At 37.7% G+C, this 25,422-nt stretch overlaps 1 protein-coding gene and 1 long non-coding RNA gene across 3 annotated transcripts in view; one reads left to right on the top strand and one right to left on the bottom strand.

Annotated features, from left to right (window-relative positions):
• MAML2 (mastermind like transcriptional coactivator 2) overlaps positions 1-25,422 on the top strand; it is a 361,897-nt gene that overhangs the window by 322,939 nt on the left and 13,536 nt on the right. The window contains exon 3 of one of the 2 annotated variants that reach the window (XM_030883714.2): positions 23,464-23,667. The exons of the other annotated variant lie outside the window; for it this stretch is intronic. Within the exon in view, the coding sequence (XP_030739574.1) occupies positions 23,464-23,667 (204 nt within the window). The remainder of the gene's footprint in view (positions 1-23,463; positions 23,668-25,422) is intronic. 2 annotated transcript variants of the gene reach the window in all.
• On the bottom strand, positions 11,947-23,792 carry LOC138842781 (uncharacterized). Its single transcript, XR_011377630.1, has 3 exons — positions 23,747-23,792; positions 14,843-14,920; positions 11,947-11,973 (listed from the first exon to the last, which is right to left on the bottom strand). It is a non-coding gene; the product is annotated as an uncharacterized lncRNA (long non-coding RNA).

Below are 25,422 nucleotides of genomic sequence, written 5' to 3'. Positions count from 1 at the left end.
CGTTGATCACTCTCTTCTCCTTGACATACTTTCTTCACTTCACTTTCAGGACATCACTCTTTCATGGTTCTCAGTCCCTTCTGCTGGTTTCTTCTTCATCTACCAGATTTCTAAGCATGGGGTGCCCAGAGGTTAGTCTTTGGACCTCTTCTTTTCTTCATCTGCACCCACTCCCTAGGTGATAACATCCAAATTCATGGCTTTAAATATCTTCTCTATGCTGACAACTCCCCAGTTTATACTTTCAGCCTGGATCTCTCTCCTGAACACCAGACTCATATATCAAGTTGCCTACCTACACTTGGGTATCTCAGCCTTGACATATTCCAAGTTAAATTCTTTATTCACCCCCCTCCTTCCCCTCAAGTCCAAAAACAAAGCAAAACTCTTTATCTCACAGTCTTCCCCATCTTAGAAAATGATTACTCAGGCCAAAAATCTTTTAGTTGCCCTGGACACCTTCCTTTCTCTCTCACTCCACATCTAGTCCACAGGTTAACTTTATTGGCTCTGCCTCTGAGTCTTTCTGGAATCTGGCCACTTCCTACTGGCGCCACTCTGGCCCAAACCATTCTTTCTCCCCTAAATTATTCCTTATAGCCTTCCTTACAGGTTTTCCTTTCCCATACAAACTATTCACATAGCTGACAGAGTGATCTTTCAAACATAAATCAGATCCTGGCACTCCTCCACTCAAAATCCTCCAATGTCTTTCCATATCACTCAAAGTAAAAGTTAAAATTCTAACAATTGCATACGAGGCCCTACGGTATTACCCTGCCCCCTCCACCACTACCACCCTCTTCCCTCTTTTTCTACTAGCCGTACTTCAGACTCACTAAACATGCTCCCACCTCAAGACTTAAGGAATTTCAGGAACTCCTCCAGCTATCCTTTCACTTCCTTCAGGTAAAATGTCATCTTAACTCTGAAGTCTTCTCTGATCACCCTACCACCTCCAGCCCACACCTCCAACACACCCTATGCCCCAGTCCCGCTTTCTCTTCCTTTATAGCACTTATCATCATGTGATATATTATATGATCACATGTTCATTATCTGTCTTCCTACACTAAAATATCTGCTTCATGAGGGCCACGACTCTGTTTCATGTACCGCTGCAACCCCAGGACATGGCATAGTAGGAATGCTATGGTTTTTGAATGGAAGGAAGACAGTAGGGAGGGAAGGGAAATACATTCTCATAATCTTAAAGTGTGGGTCAGTTTTTAAGATTTCATTTACACGCAACTTTTTGGAAATCAGGGCTTCCATAAGCCAAGATACACCTATCCATTCAAACTGGATTTGAATTCACCCTTTACTAACTGAGGGATATTGGACAATTTAGTTAACTTCTCTAAAAGCCTCATTTTCCTAACATATGAAATGGGGGTAATAGTAAAATATACCTCCAAAGACTGTCATGAAGATTAGAAAGGGTAATGTCTTTAAATTGTTTAGGAATATGCCTCGTTAGCAGGCCCTCAATACATGTTGATGGCTGTTATTATTATTACCGGTTACTCTTTGTGTCTTTCAACTTAATAAATTATTTTTTAAATGACCACAACTTAATGTTATTTTCAGAAATTATAAATTGAATATAATTCTCATGTATCACAAGAAGGGACAACTGGAAACATTTGACTGGTTCCCCACCCCAACTTTTTTTTAACTATTTAAACAAAATGTTTCTGTAGAATTTTGATTCTGTTCTTCCTGTTCTCTTTCCTAATCTGAAAGCGTTCTAAATCAGAAGTTTAGTTTTTTCTTCTTTTTCAGGATACTGACAGTGTGTAGTGTATCAGCTCTTTTCTTTATGTTCCTAAAGCCCATAATTCCATGCAAATGCAACTTAGAAGTACACTCTGGGTCTTTGTATCTAAATGGACAAAGGAAGCCCACTATTTACTTCCAAAAGCCTTTGTAAGATATTACCACAGTTAGAGTACATCCCCACAATTAATGTTCTTCCTAGAATCTGAATATCTCTGCCAGATGGGGTGGAACACGCTCTCTTCAAACTTGGGGAGGGGGAGATTCTAAACATCAGGAGGAGTAAGGTGTCAGAGGGCATGTTGGAGGGGTACCAGGTCTATTAAGGGTCCTGACTCTGGTGCAGATGGTAATCTGATAAACTGATCACCACGAGCTTCCAGCCACTGGGAGGAATAGGAGGGTCAGAATGACTCTTCAAGCCCTGGTTTTCATCTTCTAGTCCTTCCCCGCTCCTTCACTTTCTTGCCCTCTGCTCCGTCCCAACATGAACGACCCCACCACCACCACCAGATACAAGTAGGCAGTGTCTGTTCTCATGACTAGTCAGAGAGCAGTTCCAGACTCAGGTAATAAGTTGATCTACAACATTTCATTGCATGAAACTATCTAAGTCTATCTACATAGGCACAGAGACCCAACCAAAGTACTGATAAGGACTGATCGCTGAGGCCAGTTTGAGTAAAGATTAAGTTCTGAGCAAAAGGACTTCAGAATCAGCCCGATGATGAACTTAAAGGCAGCCCCAAATGCCATTTTTATGTGTGTTTCCCAGGGACTTAACCTCCTTCGTTTTGGCTCTGGAAGCCACAAATACATGGTCTCTGATGTACACCTCTCTTAAAATTATATTCTTTCTTTTAAACTGTAATGACACGAGAAGTTAAATAACAATTATAATAGTCACCAATATTAACTGAGCTATATTGATATGAAACACTTTTTATGCATTATCTCCTGCAATCCCTGCAGTCATGTTCTCCATTTCACTAATGAGAAAAACAGAGGTCAGAAGATGTGAGTAACTTGCCCAGGATTTAAGCCCAGGTCTGTCTAAGTGCAAAGTCCACATTCTTAACAAACTATGCCATAATGCCTGCAGAAAATTAACTTTGGCTTATGTCCTCCCTGTGGTATAAAGAATCTTTTACACATTTTGACATACATGAATCATAGTTAATATACCTCCATGAATTGCCTTTTTTGCCTTCTTAACACTTTCATTTTATTACTCTTTGCTCTTCTGCATTTATTGGATTGGATTGGCTCAATGGAAAACTGGTCTGCAGCTTCATGCTTTTATTTTAGCCAACTGGAGTAGTGTTTACAAAATGATTTTTACATATATTATATCATATGCTACCCTGGGTCCTGTTGCACTAGACCACATTGGCTTATATTTTCATATTATGTACCAATAATATATACTTACCACTGCTTTATAACAAGACTCTGGCTGAGTTAGATTTGTATTATTTCTTATACTGATATTATAGCAGGGCTCTGGAGTCAGGCCGCCTGAGTTAAAACTTTGGCTCCATCACTTACTATCTAGATGAATTATTTAACATCTCTAACTGTCAGTTTTCTCATCTGTAAAATGGGGATACTAATAGCACCTATCACAGAAGGTTGTTACAGTTATGAAACATGATAGTACGTAAAGCAGCCAGCATGGTGACTGACCCACAGTTAGTTCCCAATACGTGAAAGCTGTATTGTTATCTATGGTTAATGACTCAAATAAACATGTATTGGAATTTCTTTGAGATTTTCATACCCATGATATATAAATTGCTCTAGAGTTCCATGACATCTACACACAGTTTGAGAGTCCCTTAACTTGTAATTGATGTAGGTCTTTGCCCTAAGACTGACATAAGCCCCCAAATATTACAAGCTTAGCTTCAAATTGGAAAAAGATTGAAGATAAGCAGGCCAGTTAAGCCAAATATTGTGTTTTTAAAGTAATTTGTGTGTGGTGAGGTCAGTTTACCATAACTACAGAGAAACATAGAACTAGTTAGAGTACATTACCACAAGTTGAACTGAGTTGAAATAGTCAGATTGGTTGGTTTTTGTAAGAATATAGTCTAAGACCATCTCAAACCCTGAAAACTTTCCTTCTATAGTTCATCATTGCTTTCCTTCACAGTTCAGAGTTCACTGTTGTTAGTTTTAAATGTTGATCCCAGGAGGCTCCAGTTAAAAAATGTTCATTTTCTGAATGGGGTTTCCTAACAGGCTGCATTGATTTAACATGAGTCAACGACCATTATGTCATCCCTGTCACATACATTTGGGTGAAGAGCTTAATTACCAATAATAAGGTGGTCTTTTTGTTTGTAGAATGTCATTGTCATTCTCCTTTCCGTAGTGAATATACCTCAGCCTAAAGAAATTATGGCTGTATGCTAAAATGCTGAGTACACCAGGAGAATTGTGTATTTTGTGATTGGATTTCATACTTTAGTTTTTATATGGTAGATATACTAGTTAAAATCTTCTACTTGAACTACTAGAGTCCTGCTATTACTTAATTCTGACCTGTTGGAAAAGAGGAGTTAATAAGTACAAAGAATCCTCAGGGTTACTTCATTTTGATTTTTGTTAGATGTGATGTTTGATATTGGAAAAACAATACATTTGTAGTTATAACTGACTTCTCTTGGTAATTTGTTGTTGTTATTTGCATTAACTAACCCTTGTCCCTCCCCTCCTAGAAATTGTATCATAGCTACTCTTCCCTCTTCACCCGACCTCCTAGTTCATAGGTAGCGTGGTTATCATTAGTGATATTTAAATGCTGAAAGAGAAAAAAATAGAACCTCCAAGTCAATCTATTAAGATGAATACATATACCACTGCATGACCAGCTAAGATCAATAAATAGTACCTAGTCAAGTAATTTAAAAACACAACAAAGAAGAGCATTGAATAAAATGATAACAATGTTAGTTAGCATTACAACTCTGTTGCCTTGTGAAACAGAATTATTTGAAGGAGGATTTCTGAAAATATTTTTATTGTTTTTCAAAGCATGGTGCTTTGTCAACACAGAAGCTATTTTTATGTAGAAACAGTAGTGAAGTTATCTTGTGTTCACTACGAAACTAAATTATATCAACTTACCATCATGTTGCTTAAGGAAACAAACAGATTTCAAAGGTTTATTCCAGAAAACAGTGTTTAATCAATTTCTTATACCATCTTTGAACATAATCTAGTAAGCAGATGTGGAGTTAACGGCTTATTATGTTCTCACTCCCTATATCCATTCAGAGTCTGCCAGGCTCAGAGTAAAAGTCAAGACATGTGCACATGGAAACTCTGTAGATGTTTGGAGCATTTGAAATTAAAATAGTGAGAAGGCTGCCTGGGCGTCCCTTCAGACATGGCACAGTGGAGCACAGAGACAGGAAATATGCCAGACTGCCTCTGCGGGAGGCTGCTGAGAACACGTGCATCAAGGAACAAGGAACTGCTTAATGATTAATCACTGTCAACCTTTGTTCTCGTTAAAGACTTGATTGTTGGACAAGGCTTGTAATGAGGGACTGTTTTGGTGTCTGTTGCTATGAGATTGTGTTCACTGATCCTCAGTGGATATAAGCCACTGTTCCCTTTTTGCCCAAGTAGAATAAACTTGAATGAAAACGCTCTAACAGTGCCTGCTAGTGGTGCTTTAAGAAGAGGCTCTGGACATTCTGTTTACCAAATGTTACTCCAGCCCCAAAATAGAGGACAGATATCCAGGAGTTTGTCTCAGCTGAATTATAGCATATGAGATTTTAGCAAACAAAAAACAAAACCAGAGAACTTTGATAATAAAAAAAGCAGATAGAAGTAGATTTTAAGGAAGTAATGATATAAAGACTCTCCCCCAACCACACACATGCACATCTTTTTGGCAGACACAGATATTCAGAAATTAAAATTTAAAGTTGTGTTACCCTTTCTCTTGCCTTCAGTAAATAAAATACTGAGTTGTGTCTTGCAAACCAAATGCTTAACCACCAAATCATGTGAAAGGCTGAAGTGTGTATTGGCATTTTCCTAAAGGCTAAGGAAAAAATTGTACTTATTCTGTCATTGACTAGTTGGCTTATGGACTTTTGCATAACCATTTTTGAATCTTTATTTCACTGCTATAAAAGATCAATGGAATATTTTACAGGAGGAAAAATGCTATTTTTAAATGTAAAAAATTATTCTTCTGAGTTGATGTGACTTTAAAAGACTCTAAAACTATAAAAAAACATCATTGCATCATTACCATGAAGTTACTTTATAAATATATACTTATGTGAAAGTACTAAAAGATATAGAATAACTAACACTGTGGGTGATATTCTCAGATTATGACTACTGCCCCCTAGCCAAAACAACTTCTCTCTGACAAATAAAGCCTGCTATAGTTTTTTGATGTCTGCATGAAGCAACTTTTCTTCTGGTTTATATCATATGTAACTATTTAGTTCAAAATATTATGTGTCCCTATTCCTCTCTCCTTTTTATTCTCTATTCCCTTTAACTCATCCACAGTGTAATCAGGGGAGTTGAGTAGGGACTGTTTGGACCTCCAGCAATCTAAAATATGGCCTCTGTTGGCATCCTATGCCCCTACCTACAGGTAACTATGAATGTTCCATTGACATCAGAAATTATCCTGTAGAAACCAGGGACCTCGCTCTTCCAGAGTGTCCCCTGCACATAAAGGTAGGAAGGGACCTAGGAAAGGCCAGTTGATCAGTTCCTGCATCTCCCTGCTGATTTGCTCTAAGTCCTCCCAGACAGGAAAACTAGTTTTTCATTTAAATCTCTAAATAGAAATCCAGTTTGCTTGGCAAAATAGTCACAATATATATAATCTGTAAACACTTCAATTTTCATAGTCTGGCCTCTATGTTTATATATGTATCCACATGTAATTAAAGATATAGAATGTAAATTTTCTCTGGTCACAGCATTTATGTGTTGATGTTACAGTGGGGAAATATCCTAAATTGAGACAGAAATCAGGAGGTTTACAATGATAATGATAATTATAGCTGGTTTGGTCATTTAAGACATATTACAATTTGCAGTAAGTGGATTATCCCCAAAGCTACAAATTGTTCCTGACTCCGTTGGTGGAACTGCAACCCACTGAGGAATATCTTTCAATAAGACATGCTTTATAAATCTTGGTAGGTCTGATTGTTTTTTCATCCTTGACCAGAGATATAAACGTTAAGGAATACTTGACCATTTTGTAAGGTAGATCCTTGAACAGACGTCCTTGGGCAATATATCTAGTAGCTAGCCTAAAATCCTGGGGGAAAAAAAATATATATATCAAAATAAATTACTCTCTATACAACATTGTGAATTATTATTTGCATTTAAATAGAAGCACTACTGGCTTCCCTTACTGTAATAGATGCTTACAGGTAAATTACCATACTTTTCATGGCTTCCCTAGGAACTGAAGGAACCATATATCGATGCCCATGTTTATTTCTTCTACCCTCTGAAGACCAGTGTAGTAGTTAAGTACACAAGTTAGTTCCACTGTTGTTAAATTTGACTAAAAGTTATTCAGCACATACCAATAGCCTCTCTTTAATCTCTTATAAATAATAAATACAATTAAGTTACTAAAATAAACTATTATCTAGATTTATTGCTTTTCCTCTAAAAACAGTGACCATCCCACTTTCTTTTATGACCAAGGACCAGGTAAAATCCAAAGATTAGCACCTTCTTGGTATGGAAGCTTATAGCAGAGTATATGAATGAATGTCATTACCTGGGAGAAATCCACGAACCCAGCTGCCAAAAAGATGATTAAGGTAAAGAAAATTTATGAGAAAAATATTCAGATGTTTGAAAGGCCAAGAAAAAGTTGCAGCATTGGGGTATAGAAGGACAATAGAATGATCATCTTTAGCATTAAGTGATAGGTATTTATTTTAAAGGAACTGAATTTTCCTTTCTTTCATATGATCTAGATAGCTACATTAATGTTACATCTAACAGTGTTATTTTGGGGAATTCCCTGGTCCAGTGATTAGGACTGTAGCTTTCATTGTTGCGGCCAGGTTTGACCCCTGGTCGGGGAACTAAGATCCCACAAGCCATGTGGTGTGGTCAAAATAATAATGATAATAATAACAACAGTGTTATTTTGTTTCTAAAGAACTCAAAATATTTTAAGCTTAATAAACTCTCAAAATATCTATAAATTTAACTACCTTTCTAAAATGGAATACTAATGCTTGCCTAATATCTTAAAAAAAGCAACTTTTAAAAATGATGCTAGAATCTCAGGGTGTCAGTACAGCTGTGTCTACAAGGAGAAAACTAAAGTCAAGACCTGGCAAGGACTAGATAAATATGATGAACTTCAACTAAAAATCTATCAGGTAAATTAAGTCCTTGGATAAGATAATTAAGCTGGGTCCTACTAATACCAAAACAACTGGTTGAATCAGTTAGTTTAGTTAAATAACTTTTGCAAGCCAATCGTTTGGCAATACATAGGCCAAAAAAAAATAGTTGACTGATTTTAAGTTTCCATATTATTCAATGTCGTGGCATTTCACATACTTGGCCCAAGTTCTGTTAAGTTTATGGACAAGATAGAAAATTTTAAAATTATTTTTGTGTTTATTTTTCTTATGTGGATGGCCAGATAACAATATTTTCAAATTATAAAGAGAATCCAATTGGCTCAAATTTAGTCACAGTTTGATTTAAATATTCAGAAATGCTCAGATATATATTAAATGAACTGTTACTTGGATCCAGCCAGCAGCTGAAGAGCTGTTGCAGTCCCAGATGTATGTCCTTTTAAAAAGTACCACATGGATCTGGAAAATGCAAAACAATGTAAACACTGGAAACTGTACAATATATCAGTCTCCCTTCCTGCATTCTCTTCTGATCAGCAGTTAGGAACATAAGCCACAAATGTTTACCCAGTTGAAAAATCACTGGACAGTTATGTTCAAATCAAGGATCTGTTTCCAGTTACAAGTAACAGAATCCAATACAATCAACCTACCCAGATTGCTGAGAAAAAAAGGTTAAAAGTTCATATAACTCTGTACGTGCTAAATTTAAGTTCAAGGTTTTAATCATGAAAAGATTTTATAGTATCTGGAATTGACAAATAATAACAAATATTCTTGGGCAAAGCATTTTATATGATATTTGATACTGATATTTGTCTTTCACTGAAATTTTTGATATCCATGTTACTTTCTAATAACAGCTAAATAATTGCAAATCATTTTATAAATTAAGTTTATCTGATTTTCAAGTAATTATTTACTATTTATTTAACAACAAATATATACAATATATATATACAAATATATCTTTGTTATGTCAGGCTTATGTGTGCTGGTGGGAATGCACAGATGAATAAAACAGTCCATTTTCTTAAAGTAATAATAGTGTAGTAAGAGAAAAGATACATGTAAATAAATAATTTATATATTCTATAAAATAAACACAAAATATATTTGGGACTTAAGCAACACCAGTCACCAATGTTGAACAGGTACCAAAAAAGGTACCTACCTTCTTCTGACTTCTCTATTCAAATGAATTAATATGAAGAGTCAGCTTGTGAACCCAAAGTTGTACTAGAAATCCTTGTAGTTGAAAAAATGTCCTAAAAAGTGGTTGACATCTAAAAATAATTTAGACTCTCTACTCCGCCTTGTAATTCCAAACAGAAACAGAGAAGCTAAAATACTGTTTATGTGTGTTAGACATCCCTTATGTTGTTACTCAAGATAATTAATAGAAATTTTAGGTACATCTTTCTAGATTCATAGCCATTAAGTAACAACAGATCTGGTAATAGTTGCACAGCTGATTTGACTAATGTAGACAGACAAGATAATCAGACCAAAGAAAGTTGACCTTCCTCATTCTTTCATAGTAGACTTTTCATTTAAGGTTATCATTTTTCTAAAACATTATTTTGGTACTCTACAGATCAAAATGTGTTTGTATAGTTTGCATAAATAAGATTTGGTAAATAACCTGATTTTCTGGGAATTGATCCAAGTGAAACCTCTAATCTTTTGAAGTTCATCCCATACTGATTATTAGGGAGAACTCAGCTTTTTTGAAGTCCCACTGAAGTATTTAGTGGCTTGTTTTGCTAATCCAAGGGAGACTTCAGGACTACATTTAACAGAGAACAGATGGCTCCTTTTTAAACGTCTTTTGTGGTCATTATAATAATACATTCAAAAATAGCTTATCATGTCACATTAGAGTAGATGGACACATTTGAGGACCTTGACCATAGTCACTATACTGTATTAGTGGATTTAAATTTCTACGTCTGTTAGATAACCTGCAATAACCAAAATATTATCTCTGTTCTCATAAGAGGAGATAACGTTGGAATTTGTAGGCTACTGTGTAGGTCAGTACATTTTGTATATTTTAGTGCAGAATGGATATTCAAAGCACAAAAATTACCTCTAGCAAAATATTTTGTAGATATATTTTGCAGAATCAGGGAAAAATACAGACCCTTCTACAGAATCAGTTCAGTTAAGACAGGTATTATTAGCAAAGCTATATAGTTCTATATTGTGCCTTCCACATGGAAGTATATGAACAGGTCCAGAATTCAGTTTAATACATTTTTCAACATTTCCATCCACAAGCTAGATTCAATCAGTTCTGAAGAAGATGACCAGTTTGATTCCCCACTTCCACCTGGATCAATCTATTATTTGTTCATTATATGCAAAACCACTGCATGTCATATTGTTAGGTTGCATTTGAGACTCAATGGAAAAAATAAATCAAATTATTTCATCATGGTGATATCTATGGTCACCCTGATTCTATATAAATGAAATTTCAACTATTCTAGTACTAGAATGAAACTTAGAGATTTTAACCTAACTTCCTTATCTTAAAGTTGGAGAAAGTAAAGCCTAGAGAGCTTAGAAGAGAAGACTACAAAATTAACAAGCGTCACAGGAAACAGATTCAATGAAAGAATGTCGTAGTGTGTAAGAATTGGGTGGGCCAAAATGTTCATTTGTTTTTTTTCCTGTAAGATGGATCTGGTAGCACTTTGTCTTTAACTTCATTCGAAACAATTTTGTTAGATTGTATGTGACAGCTGCCATATCAGCGTGCATTTTTAAAAACTTATCAAAATTGGTGAATTTTTTTTGTAGCCATTTTAATATTAAAGATGGAAGAAAAAAAGCAACATTTTCGGCATATTATGCTTTATTATTTCAAGAAAGGTAAAAAAAATGCAACTGTAATGCACAAAAAGATTTGTGCAGTGTATGGAGAAGGTGCTGTGACTGATCGAACGTGTCAAAAGTGGTTTGCAAAGTTTTGTGCTGGAGATTTCTCGCTGGACGATGCTCCACAGTCGGGTAGACCAGTTGAAGTTGATAGCAATGAAATGGAAATACAATTGAGGACAATCAACGTTATACCACGCAGGAGATAGCCGACATACTCAAAATATCCAAATCAAGCATCGAAAATCATTTGCACCAGCTTGCTTATGTTCATCACTTTGGTGTTTGGGTTCCACATAAGTTAAGCGAGAAAACCTTGACCGTTATTTCCACATGCAATTCTCTACTTAAATGTAATGAAAGCATTAAGTTTTTAAAACAAATTGTGACGGGTGATGAAAAGTGGATACTGTACAATAATGTGGAATGGAAGAGATCGTGGGGCAAGCGAAAGGAACCACCACCAACCACACCGAAGGCCGGTCTTCATCCAAAGAAGGTGATGTTGTGTATATGGTGGGATTGGAAGGGAGTCCTCTATTGTGAGCTCCTTCCGGAAAACCAAACCATTAATTCCAACAAGTACTGCTCCCAATTAGACCAACTGAAAGCAGCACTCAACGAAAAGCATCCAGAATTAGTCAACAGAAAACGCATCATCTTCCATCAGGATAACACAAGACCGCATGTTTCTTCGATGACCAGGCAAAAACTGTTACAGCTTGGCTTGGAAGTTCTGATTCATCTGCCGTATTCACCAGACACTGCACCTTCAGATTTCCATTTATTTTGATCTTTACAAAATTCTCGTAATGGAAAAAATTTCAATTCTCTGGAAGACTGTAAAAGGCACCTGGAACAGTTCTTTGCTCAAAAGATAAAAAGTTTTTGGAAGATGGAATTTTGAAGTTGCCTGAAAAATGGCAGAAGGTAGGGGAACAAAAGGGTGAATACATTGTTTGATAAAGTTCTTGGTAAAAATGAAAAACATGTCTTTTATTTTTACTCAAAAAACCAAAGGCACTTTTTGGCCCACCCAATAAGAAGTCAAAATTGTAAAAGAAACTAATAATGTAATATAGGTGCTAACTTTTCTTGTACACCTGCTCTGAGCCAGAAACTGTGCAACATATTTTACCTACATGATCTTATTTAAGCCAACACAGCAATCGTATGATGAAGGCATTGTTATTTACCCCTTAATAGTTAAGAAGCTGAGACATAGAGACTTTTATAACTTGCCCAAGAACAATTAGTAAGTTATGGAGGAAATATTTAAACCCAGGCAGTTTAACTACAGAGGCAGCATTTTTCATCATTATAGTATTTTGTCATGAGATATCACATGAGATATGTGAGAATTTTCTTAGGTTTCTCACTTCTCCATCTTAAAGAGAAAAAAGCTAAAAGTAGTCTATAAAATTTTGATTAACATGAAATTCCAGAGTCAAAATTCCATATTGACTTTTGTTTTGTTTCCAAAGGGAAAATCTTATAGTTTTTCAAGGTATTAGAAGCCATCTTTGGAAATCGATTCTTAAAAGTTCCAGATTTGTTTCATGTATAATTTGAACATCATTTTGAGTTAAGAACCAACCCTTTATAAAGGATTTTCTTCCTTTTGAACTGTGGTGTCATTTATCCCTTCTTTATTCTTCATTACTACTTGTTACTGGATTGCCTTCATGTTTAATGAGAATAGAAAATGCTGATAACTTACCCCATCCAAAACCAAAGTACCTTCCAAACATTTCTAGAGGACTAGCACAAGTGTAGGGTATAAAACTGGTTCCTAATGTATGTCCCTTTGAAATAAATGTTTTTGTAAAGATGAGTTATAAGCTTAATATAGTTATACATTATACCAAAGAAAGAAGAAGAGGGGATTAATATCAACACAATATATAGAGTAAACTCAACAAAGGATAAAATTACGCTAAGACACAAGTTCCTCATTTTCTTTTAGTTGGTGGAGGCAGTGGTGATAATAGTTAGCTATTGCTAAGTTTGAGGCACTGAGCACATCTTTGGATGATTATTGCTTGTTGGTTTATTGCTGGTATTATTACAAACACCACACTCTCCTCACTATCTGACAATCAGAAATTGTATATTATTTAGCCCTATGCCTTGTGTGTGTGTATATGTTTATATTTACATTCAGTAAATATAAAACTGACTTAAGAGGAAATATTAATATTTTTCACATCTATTGCATACCTGATACTAATACACTAAGCACTTCACTTACTCTATGTCATTTGTTCTTAACTACCACCCTTTGAGGTAAATATTATGACCACGTACAACTCTGAAAAAAGTGGAGCTGGGATTTGAACCTAGTTTTGTCTGATCCCAGAATGACTATTTTCGCTATTGCTGCCTATCCATTCAAATTGCTTTTATAATAGAACAGAGAGATATTTTTAAATAATTTGACTTTTACCTTATTTTATTATGCCTTCAAAGTATTTTGCATTTTAAAGGCATATGTGTAAAAAAAAAGCCAAATTTCTTAACCTATAACCTCATCTTTAAAGTGGGAATCATAGTTAGAATTATTGTGAAGATTAAAGTAATAAATGTCAAGCCCTCAACACAGGGCCTGGCACATAGCTTTTAAAAAATGGTAACTGTGGGCTTCCCTGGTGGCACAGTGGTTGAGAGTCCGCCTGCCGATGCGGGGGACGCGGGTTCGTGCCCCGGTCCGGGAGGATCCCGCATGCTGCGGAGCGGCTGGGCCCATGGGCCGTGGCCGCTGGGCCTGCGCGTCCGGAGCCTGTGCTCCGCAACGGGAGAGGCTGCAGCAGTGAGAGGCTCGCGTACCGAAAAAAAAAAAAAAAAAAAAAGGTAACTGTTAGGAAATTGTACTCCATCAGTGTGCCTTCCTCCGTCCTTACAACAAAGGCACGGAGTCATTGTCATTATCATCATCGTCATGATCTCCATTATCACTGACCACTAGCTCTTTTTCTTCCTAACACGTCCTTTATGCCCTGGACCCCTCTAAGCTGGCACACCCATTAAAGCAACACTGGATTTAACAACTTTGCTCAACCTTTGCCTTCTGTCCTGCACTGGCTTTCCAGTTGCCTTTGAGAAGTGCTAGCATTTTCATCCCATGTGCCTTATAGCAAGTTCTGTCCTCATTTTCTAGTTTGCACTGCTTCGTTTATTCATGTATTTATTTATACAAAAAAAAAAAACATTTATGGGGAGTCCACTGTACCCTGTGAATTTCATGATGAACATCCCAGCCCTCCAAGCATTTATAATGGGAGATAGATATAAGCAAACAAGCCATTGTGATACAGAGTGACAAATGCTACCTAATGGATCCGTACCAGCTTTTAGGGACGCACAGAAGAGGACACTGAACAGCCTTGGGAGGTCAGAGAAGACTCCCTGAAAAAAGGACATCTGAGCTGAGCCCAGAATGAGTGGGTGTTTACTTGGCAGGGAGGGGCAGGGGAAGAGTGTTCCTGGCAGAGAGGATGTGAACGCATCAAAACTGTGGAGAGGAGAAAGAGCTCTGTGAGACTGGAGAATTGCGAGTGTTTTAGTATCACTATAGTATAAAGTGAAGAAAGGACGTTTTGAGAGGTGAAATGGGAGGAAAGATGCAGAAGCCAGATCTAGAGGGACTTTTTTCTATACCATTTTTGGGAGTTAGGACTTGATTCCAAAGGCAATGAGGAGCCGTGAATGGTTTTAATCTGGATGTGCAATGTAGAGGATGTACTCAAGGAGAAAATCATTTCATTTCTTTCATAAACACTAACCTTTGAATGATGGGAGGTGGAGTTCTCAACCTGAGGTCTGTTGATGGTCTATGCATGTTTAGAAGATTTGTAAGCTCCCTGAAATTGTAAACAAAATTGTTAGTTGTATGTGTACTTGAGGGGAGGGGAGAAGAGACAGAATCCATAGCTTTGTGAAATCCTCAAAAGGCACTGTTATCCAACGACAAGTTTGAAACCACTGCTCTAGGGGCAGAAAGAAAAAGCTAACTTACAGAGCAGAAATTTCAGGTCTGCCACAAAGAGCCCTTCTAAAGTTGAAAAGTTTTCTTTTAAGAGAAATTTCTCATTCCTTCCCCTAAGTTACCAAAGTCTTCCCACTCCACCCTGACCCACTGACGTTTTGTTCCTGGCCACTCTCCCACCTAAATGCTGCTTCCTCGCTCATGGAACTGTTCTTCTGTGCCAACCCATAACAAGTGTCCACCCCAGAGGCTAAGAATAGACACAGTGTCTTGGTGACTTGAAAATTAGGTAACCTCTGAAGGATGAACTCTACAGTGACCACAAACTCATTCTAATCATTTGAACCAAACAGATTATTAACATATGATCAGGGTTTCCCTGCAGGGTGGAGGAGAATGTTCTGAGCAAGCGAAGAAAAACGTCCTATTAAATAGATGAGAAAAGCAGCTACTGTTCGGAGTTGCAAAGGATAAAGAAAATACTAATCTAAACACATCCTTCTGTGTTTGCATATTCTACGTTTCAACATCTCCCCTACCCCCCTCACCCCCACAAGCCAGTTCTATCAGACAAGCTATAATTCTCTCAAGCAAATAGACTTTATTCCATTCATTTCTCCTTAATGTATTTTCCTGGATTTGGATGGTTCTTCATCTTTTCGTTAGGTTTTGTGATTTTGTACAAGTCAATTCCTTAACGTTTCTGGGCAGTGTCTTCAACTGTTAAATGCAGTTGGATAAAAGATGTGTAAGTTGCTTTTCAGTTTCTGCTGTTTGTAATGGTGGCTGGAGTGAAGGGCTATTGTGAACAGATGTCATTATAGATATTTTTTATTCTCAACTTGCCTGTTCCTTCCAAGGATTGCTGGGTACTTTCTCTGAGGCATTTTATCAATTTAATGTAAAAGACCAAAGTACTTAGCCTGACTTGGCTAGTACAGCCAAACAGAGCAAGGGTCAGAACATTTTTTTCCATAGAGGGCCAGATAGTAAATATTTTAGGCTTGTGGGTCATAACGTCTCTGTCACAGCTATTCAACTCTGTCGTAGCGGGGAAGCAGCCACAGACAATATATAAATGAATGTGTATGGCTATGTTCCAATCAAATTTTATTTACCAAAAAAGGTAGCAAGTTGGATTTGACTGGTCATGTCATAGTTTAATGACCCTTGAAATAAATGACTGGAAAAAAAATAGATAAATAAATAAATGACTGGAAATCTGAAGACAGCAGTGTTTTGTCCCTTCAGTCTTTCTGTGTAAAAGTTGTTTCCTGGATGATTTCCTGATCATTGTTTTGTTGTCGCTGTCATTACTGTTGCTGTGTGTCAGCCACTCCCAGCCACCTCACCATCCATATGCCCCAGATAAATAACTGAAGTGGGCCTGCCATCTTGTAGGGAATCTGAAACAGCTAAGGCAACTTGCTTCTCAGGCATAGAGCTAAATAAATGGCTTCATAAGCAGACAGTTCAGAAGATGCATAGCCTGGAGGAACAGTTGAGCAGTTAGTTCATGGAGACAGGGAAAGAAGAAAAGAGGGAAAGAGACAAGCTGGGGGGAGGGGGAGAAAGACTGAATAGCAAATCAGTTTGTGAGATCTACTGTACAGACTTGCCCAGCTGGGTACTTTATCTTGAATTTGTTTTGCAAATTGCAGATGCCTAGCTCTGGAAGCCAAGAAAAAGAAAGGGCAGTCATTCCACGCCAAAACACTCTCAGGGATCCCAAGTAACTTACATTACTTCATTTTTGTGGGGAAAAAAATCATTATATATTCCCCTTCCAAAATAAGAGAAACAGAGAGCCATTTTACCCAGATGCCCAAAACAAGACAAATATTTTTTAGAGGTTTTTTTTTTTAATATTAAGAGAACAATACTTGTCTGATAACTGCTTGCTTTGTGAAACTTTCTATGTCACTGTTCAGCCCACAAAACTGCTTTAATAGTAAAACTGACTGAATTCAGTGAGTATTAATATTTCAACATACTTCAGTGAAACCAGGGATATTTTTGTTTGCTGCTTTAGGACATGTCTAATGGGACCCCATTTTACCTTTTGCTGAAATCAACCTACTTCACAGAACACTCACATTCCATTAAAATGAAACAGGCAATCCTAGCATTTTTATTAGTTAACATTTTTTAATAAGATATCTCACATATTGACCATGATTTACAGAGCCATTTTATCAAAGTCAGGCCTAGGGGCCAGGCCTTCACTCTGGTGTTTGTTACTGAGATTCACAAGGTTTTCCTCATACATACTCTTTCTTTAAATATGTATGCTTGAAATTTTAAAGAAAAGGGTATTGGTGAATTCACTGTTAGGGCTAGAATAATGAGGTTTGGTTCTAATTTTTAATTTGGACATTCTTTTCAAAAGGACTTAAAAATGGCTTTAAGAGAAATGTAGGTGATAAGGAGGACAGGTGATTTGTCCTCTAAGGAAAAGGGTTTTCCATTTTAAAGAGTTCCCTTAATTTTCTGCCAAATTTTAGAGACATGGTTTGTGATCTTGTTAAGTTAGTGCTTCCTGTGCTGATCCATGAACAAGCTCTTAAGTCAACAAAGTAACACATTTGGGAAAGCATTCGTTTACCATATTTTCCATACATTAAAATATGCATCCAGCTTCCTATAAATGTAAATCAACCTTACACACTGCCACTCACTTGTGAGCATGTTTTGATTTATCCAGCTAAAAGGTTTGGTCATCATATACATGATTTACCAGATGGTCTTCTAACCTCCTTGAGACCATTCTGGAAAATAAATTTCCCATCCATAGTCCAGTTGGAAAACTTGGAAGTATAGACATGCTGCAGAGTTTTCCAGCAGGCTGAGTGGTCTTTGATCCCTAAGGCCTGAAGAATGCATGATGTATAATATTGGGTTGGCCAAAAAGTTCATTTGATTTGAAGTAAAAATAAAAGACACATTTTTCATTTTCACCAAGAATTTTATTGAACAATGTATTCACTAACCCAATGAACTTTTTGGCGAACCCAATAGATGCTCAACAAATATCTGTTGAATGAATGATTAAGGGTAGAGTGAAGATAATAATTCTAAAGATATAGTTTGATTATTGGCAGAATTTTATTAGAAAGATATAGAAATGCTTTCATTGGTCTAGCAGTCCTGTGCTGGATTAAAACAAGGATTAAGAAGGTTTAATCATATTTAAGCACTTGGCATACTACCCTAACTCAGTGGCTTAGCCAATACTATAAAAGAACTTCAAAATCTTAAATACACATCACACACATACACACACACTCACATAGATGTGGAAAACTATCTATAAGTGCATATTAAATGTAAATTTATATTAAATCCCAGGATGATAGGATCAGAAGCCTGTTTTGTACGTTAGCATCAAATACCGTAATTTATTGGTAGAAACAGAAAAAAAAAACACAAAATGAAAGATCATTTAAGTTCATGATTTGAAAGAGACTCTAGAAATCTGAGTTTTCTAGCATATAAAAGTAGCCTAATTCATTCACAACCACACACACACACACACACACACACACAAACAAACACACACACACACACACACACACACACACACACTCTTTCATCTACGAGCTGAGGATGTGCCATTTTTACCATGGCCTTCACAAGCAATTGAGGAGAAAATGAGTGTTGAGGGAGAAACAGATGATTTCTATTAAGTCAAGTTCTACATGGGCTGAGTGTAAGGCAAAGAGTGAGGCTGAATATGGAAATCAAATCCAACGCATGGGAGCATATTTTTCTTTCAAAATATTTTATGTACTAAAGTTTGCACAACATCTTGGCAATGACAGCAAGCCTGTGTAAGGAGGTGTTTTGTGTTTCACAGCTAACATAAGGGCAAAAAAATGTATCAGCAGCCAAATATTACTTCCATCATGAGTGGAAAGAATGTGTATGGTAGAGTACATGGTAAGGCCCATGGGCTAAAAACTACAAGGTTTGAAAATCTACAAAATTCGAAAAGAGAGCTTATCTCTTATTTTAATATCTGTTGGTATTGTAAAGGAATGAAACTAAATTTAGTACGGTCCATCTGTTTGATTAGAGAGAGAAAGACAGAGTTACATTTTCTTGGCATGCAGATCTTTTATAAATCTTAGCAGAGGGTAGTTTTGCAGATTTCACTGGAAATTATTTTGATGATGTTCACTGATTCTGCCAAAGTAAGCATTCTGTCACCTCTTTTCTTTCTCTTCATTCTTCCCCTTTGTAAATACTTTTTTGATCTTTGGAAAATAGAAAACTGCCTGTCACATAGTAGATATTCCGTAAAATTTATCAAATTTATTAATGGATGGATGGATACATGGGTGACTAGGCGAACCATTAGGAGATGTGGATTTTAATCCTAAGGCACTAGTAGGTATCATACCACCTAATGGAAATGACTATGCATTGCTTTTTAATGCAGTAACCTTGAGTGAGTGTGTCCATGGGCTTTGTGATGTGTGTATCTTATAAGCCAGAGATTCTTTTTTTTTTTTTTTTTTTTTTGCGGTATGCGGGCCTCTCACCGCTGCGGCCTCTCCCGCTGCGGAGCACAGGCTCCGGACGCGCAGGCTCAGCGGCCATGGCTCACGGGCGCAGCCACTCCGCGGCATGTGGGATCCTCCCGGACCGGGGCACGAACCCGTGTCCCCTGCATCGGCAGGCGGACTCCCAACCACTGCGCCACCAGGGAAGCCCCAGAGATTCTTTTTTTAATTGTAGTTGATTTACAATGTTGTGTTAGTTTCTGGTGTACAGCAAAGTGATTCAGTTATATATATATAGTTTATACAAGATATTATATAAACCATTATAGTTTATTACAAGATATTGAATATAGTTCCTTGTGCCTACAGTAGGACCTTGTTGTTTTATTTCATGTACAGTAGTGTGTATCTGCTGATCCCAGACTCCTAATTTATCCCTTATCCCACCCCCTTTCCCCTTTGGTAACCATAAGTTTGTTTTCTGTCTGTGAATCTGTTTCTGTTTTGTAAATAAGTTCATTTGTATCATTTTTTAGATTCCACATATAAGTGATATATGATATTTGTCTTTCTCTGTCTGACTTACCTGATCTCTAGGTCCATCCATGTTGCTGCAAATGGCATTATTTCATTCTTTTTTATGGCTGAGTAATATTACACTGTGTGTGTGTGTGTGTGTGTGTGCGCACGCGTGTGTGTATGTGTCACATCTTCTGTATCCATTCATCTGTCGATGGGCACTTAGGTTGCTTCCATGTTTTGACTATTGTAAATAGTGCTGCTATGAACATTGGGGTGCATATATCTTTTTGAATTAGAGTTTTCACCTTTTCCAGATATATGCCCAGGAGTGGGATTGCTGGATCATATGGTAGCTCTATTTTTATTTTTTTAAGGAACCTCCATACTGTTCTCCATAGTGGCTGCACCAATTTACATTCCCAACAGTGTAGAGGGTTCCCTTTTCTCTACACCCTCTCCAGCATTTATTATTTGTAGACTTTTTGATGATGGCCATTCTGACCAGTGTGAGATGATACCTCTTTTTAGTTTTGATTTGCAGTTCTCTAATAATTAGCAATGTTGAGCATCTTTTCATGTGCCTTTTGGCCATCTGTATGTCATCTTTAAAATATAAGCCAGAGGGCTTCCCTGGTAGCGCAGTGGTTGAGAGTCCGCCTGCCGTTGCAGGGGATGTGGGTTCGTGCCCCAGTCCAGGAGGATCCCACATGCCGTGGAGCGGCTGGGCCCATGGGCCATGGCCGCTGAGCCTGTGCGTCCGGAGCCTGTGCTCCGCAACGGGAGAGGCCACAACAGTGAGAGGCCAGCGTACCGCAAAAAAAAATTAAATTAAATTAAAATATAAGCCAGAGATCTTAACTTCAAATGCCTACATGGACCAAGCAAGTAATAGAAATGAGGGAAAAGGGTGGGTATAATAAAATGAGGAATAGTGGGGACTGTGGCCAACTGGAGAGCACAAGGGCCTACCTGTGTTTAAAATATGATGGGAGCCAAACATACCACATGTGCAGTCAAGTACACTTACACCATAAGCTCCTTCACAGAAATAATTGTTTCTAAAATATCTCTGCCATACACAAAATAATACAAAGATAAGTAAGAAAAATATTAATTGCTAAAATTTATCTAGAAAGTACTAAGTGCCTAGAACTGTTCTAAATTTCACCTGGCCTAATTTTATGTCACGAATGTAATTACATTCATTTTACACATGAGGAAATTAAGACACAATACTTCATAAATCTATATTGGTTGCTCTATATAACAAATAATTGGATATTAAGAAATAAAAAATAGCACAGCACAGAACAAAGTATCAGGGCCCTGAGCTGAGCCCCTAACCCAGATGAAAGAAGCCCACTCCAAGAGAGAGTGCTGGTGGCTTGTAGGACATGTGGGGTGAAATCTTTCCCAAGAGCCATGATGGATTTAAAGCTGACAGATCTGACTGGGCATTGAGTGCAGATGTGTTAGGGATAGTTCCTTTCAGCTGCTCAGAGGATGTTCCTACCTCAGAGCTGACTCTAATTATTTTTCATTAACTGGTGAGAAGGACCACCCCCTCCCCATCCCCACACCTCTGCCCTTCTCCCTAAAACACTCCCTTCCAGGCGCCTGATTGAGGGTGACCCCTTAGAACAGTGCTCAGTACACATTTACTGCATGGACAGATGGGTTGACCCAGATTTACAGTAGGAAGCTTTTTCTACCCAACTCTTCCTGTCTCAACTGAGAGACAATAGAGGACGGTGATTGAGAACTGGAGTTCTGGAGTCAGACAGGCCTGACTTCAAATCTTCCTCAACTACTTACAGCTGAGTGATCTCTCTGAGGCAGGTTTCTCATCTGCAAAATTAGGATGAAAATAATAGTCCTTGCTCATTGTCTCATTGTTCTGTTAGGAGGACGAAATGATATTAATCACATAAAGTGCTAAGCCCAATGACTGGCCTGTAAAAAACCTCAGTGCATGGTCATTTTAGGATTATTTTGTATCCCTTTTCCTTGTGGCAGTTGGTGAGCTCTGTAGCCCCAGGGATTATTAAAGCAAGAACATGTTTCCTGCATCCACAGGCTTTGAACTGGTGGCTTTTTTTTTTTTTTTTTTTTTTTTTTTTTTTGTAGTTCAGCAGATACTAAAGAAAGAGAAGGCAAGTCCACAAGTGGAGTACCTATATTTACTGCTCATCAGGCATCATGGGAGTTGCTTTATCTTTTTAACGTCTTGTAACCTCACACAGTCCAGCTGGGAATGAAAGTCGGATTTCATTTCTCCCATATAGCTAGCGTTTCTCAAAGAGCATTCCCTGGATCAATGAGCATTAGAATCACCTGAGTAGGTACCTGATCTGTGGCCTCAGAATTTCTGGAGCAAGGCCCACCTGGGTATCTGCTTCCTAGATGAGTATCATCAAAGTGGGAGGATCTTTCATTTAGTACTTGTATCATTTAATCTAAAACTTGATTCTGTATTTTCTTGTATTTTACATGTAAGCATGTCATTTCTTCCTTAATTAGATGATAAATTCTCCAAAATGAGGACTGTGTTTTCTAGTTTTCTTGTAACCCCAACAGTGCACAGCTCAATCCTAAACACACCAGTTGGGAATTAGTGAAAGCACCTGGCTGGGTTTAGCTTTCTGCCCTGCAGGGTGCTGACCTGTCAATGCCTAAACATTGGTAGAGACCTCAAATTAGAATGGCAATTCACCAATACCCAATATTATTTAACACAGAATTGTGAGTCTTTGACCAATACTTCCTTATTGTCAGTTGGTGTCCTTTTACTGATTAATGCACTAAGATTCCCAACTTACTGACCAGGGAGCAAAATTAACAAGTCTCTGAAAGGTGAAGTCCCTAACAAGTTTCAGTGTTTGTGAAACAGAAACTCACAGGTCTTCCTACCTTATCACAGAAAGCTAGGCCCCTTATGTCCAAAATGGTTATTCAACTTTTAAACACATGAATTGAAACGATTTTCATTGCAGGATCAGCAATGATATGGGCTAACCTTAGGGAAAAGGAAGAACTTGTTACTTTATGATGTGTTTGTTCCTGAGCAATTCAGAGGTTTGCCATATGTTTTCATGGTAATTTTCTTTGACGTGCCATAAATACCTTCTGGAATGCGGAGGTTCCACCGTCAGAGTCACGTGGGAGCTTTTCCAGTACGCTAATGTCATTAAACCAGCTGCTTTGGTTGCTGTGATATGCAATTATTTCTTCTACATTTAAAAAGCAATTCTCTGATCTCCAACCCATTAACCACGTTTGATCTTAACAAGTTGAAAAATGTTTGGAATCTAAGCTTATGATCTTTGCGCAAGTTTTTTTTTTTCTTTTAATTCACAGTAGCTTTCCACCCCCTCCCCTTCTCTTTTTTTAGGATCAACACTCTGTGGTAGGCCAGAACACAGGCCCCAGTCCAAGTCCCAACCCCTGCTCAAATCCAAACACTGGAAGTGGTTACATGAACTCCCAGCAATCACTGTTGAATCAGCAATTGATGGGAAAGAAACAGACTCTACAGAGGCAGATCATGGAGCAGAAACAGCAGCTTCTCCTCCAGCAGCAGATGCTTGTTGACACGGTAAAACTTTCTCCCAATTTCTACTGCACATACCTATTGGCCCAACAGAGGGAATTCATTATTTTCCATTTCTACTTACTGTGCTTGTCTCTGTGTCCACCTACGGGACAGCCACCAGGGTGTCCTGGCTGTAAGAGAGGCTAAATCTATACATGTAAAGTGCTGCAGGAAAAAAAAAAAAAACTTGATTTACCAGCTGCTGGACAGTTGGAATGCATAGGACCTGGGCTGACTAGCCCTGCCCAGCCCAGGAATGTTTAGAGCCACCAACATGGGCATTGGTATCAGGCACAGGAAACCAGTCTTCTCCCATAGCCCCCAGGGGCAGAAAATAGGGGACAAAACTTTAATCAACTCAAATCCAAACTGATTCTAGAGGTGAAAGGGTTTTAAAGCAACTCTAAAAGCCAGTGTGGAGTTTCGAAACTTAAAATTTGGCCTCCAAAATACAAGCATCTCAGAATAGTAGATGTTTTTTAAGGAAACCGAAAATGTATTTCCCACTTTCACCACATTTAAGTGGCCTTACCTTAAAGGCAAGGTCATTATTTCCCACACATTACCCAAGCATTAACCCTACTTCACTATTTATCTGCTTGTCCCTTCTATATTCTCAAACTCCTACATTCAACAACTGCTCCAAACCCTTCCTGCCTCCTAAGACCAAAGCCTTTTCTCCAAATTTTATGCTTTCCCTTCAAACTATTTGGCCAAATGAAAGAAGAAAGAGGCAAAGTTAACCATCTCCAGGTTGATAGAGCCAAGGTACACAGAAAATAAAATTTAAAAAAAAATAAATTTATACTCAAGGAGCTTTGCAGTAAGAGTCAGAAACCCAGGGTGTGATAAGCGTATAATTCATTCAGTAAATATTTACTAATTTACAATGGGAATACAGCCATAAACAAGACAACCCTGTCTTTGTCTTTAAGGAGCTTAGAGCCCTCTGGGGATGTCAAATAAATAGGCAATTGTAATACATGTGATTAAATGCTGTGATGTGGGATTACCAGAAGTGGTTTCAGAGAGGAAGTTGTATCTACTGAAGATCTGAAGGTGAAGTAGGAGATGGAGGGAAGAACGGGGGAGGGTCCAGCCAGAAGAACCAGCATATTCAAAGACTCAGGGACAATAAGGTATACTACATATTACATTTGCTGAGGCATGTCACATGCACAAGGATAGGGAAGTGAAAAGCTAGGAGGCCAGAGATCAGAGACCAGAGGATAAGCCTTGCTAAATCAGAATTTATATTGTTGAAAAGCAATGGAAGGACTCTGCACTTCCACTGCTGGGGGCCCCAGTTCAATCCCTCATCAGGGAACTAAGATCCCTGCAAGCTGCACAGTGTGGCCAAAAACAAAAACAAAAAAAGAAAAGCAATGGAGAGGACTTTAAAGCATTTGAAACAAGGAAGCACTAGATTCAGATTTGATTTGCATTATAATAAAGGTATAAACATAGCGAGGGAAAATGTAATGGAGGCAAAGATAAAATCCAGCTTGGAGAGATTGAGGATAGTCTCCCAGAAGAGATAAAATTTGACTTTGACTTTGAAGGACTGTAGGATTCTGATGGATAGAGTGGTCCACCATTCTAGCTGGAGAGTGGACCAGAGACCGAAAGGTATAGCCTGGGTGTGTATCAGTTGGTTAGTCTGAGATTGTATGATGAAATATTTAATGCATAGTGAAAAGTACAAATCATAACAATCCTTTATGTTTTATAAGGAATGACAAATGGAATTAAGTTTGG

This window comes from Globicephala melas, chromosome 8 (genome assembly GCF_963455315.2).
Source record: "Globicephala melas chromosome 8, mGloMel1.2, whole genome shotgun sequence".
NCBI classification, from domain to species: domain Eukaryota; kingdom Metazoa; phylum Chordata; class Mammalia; order Artiodactyla; family Delphinidae; genus Globicephala; species Globicephala melas.
Note: the sequence above shows the minus strand (reverse complement) of the source record. Positions and strands in the feature narration are given on the sequence as shown.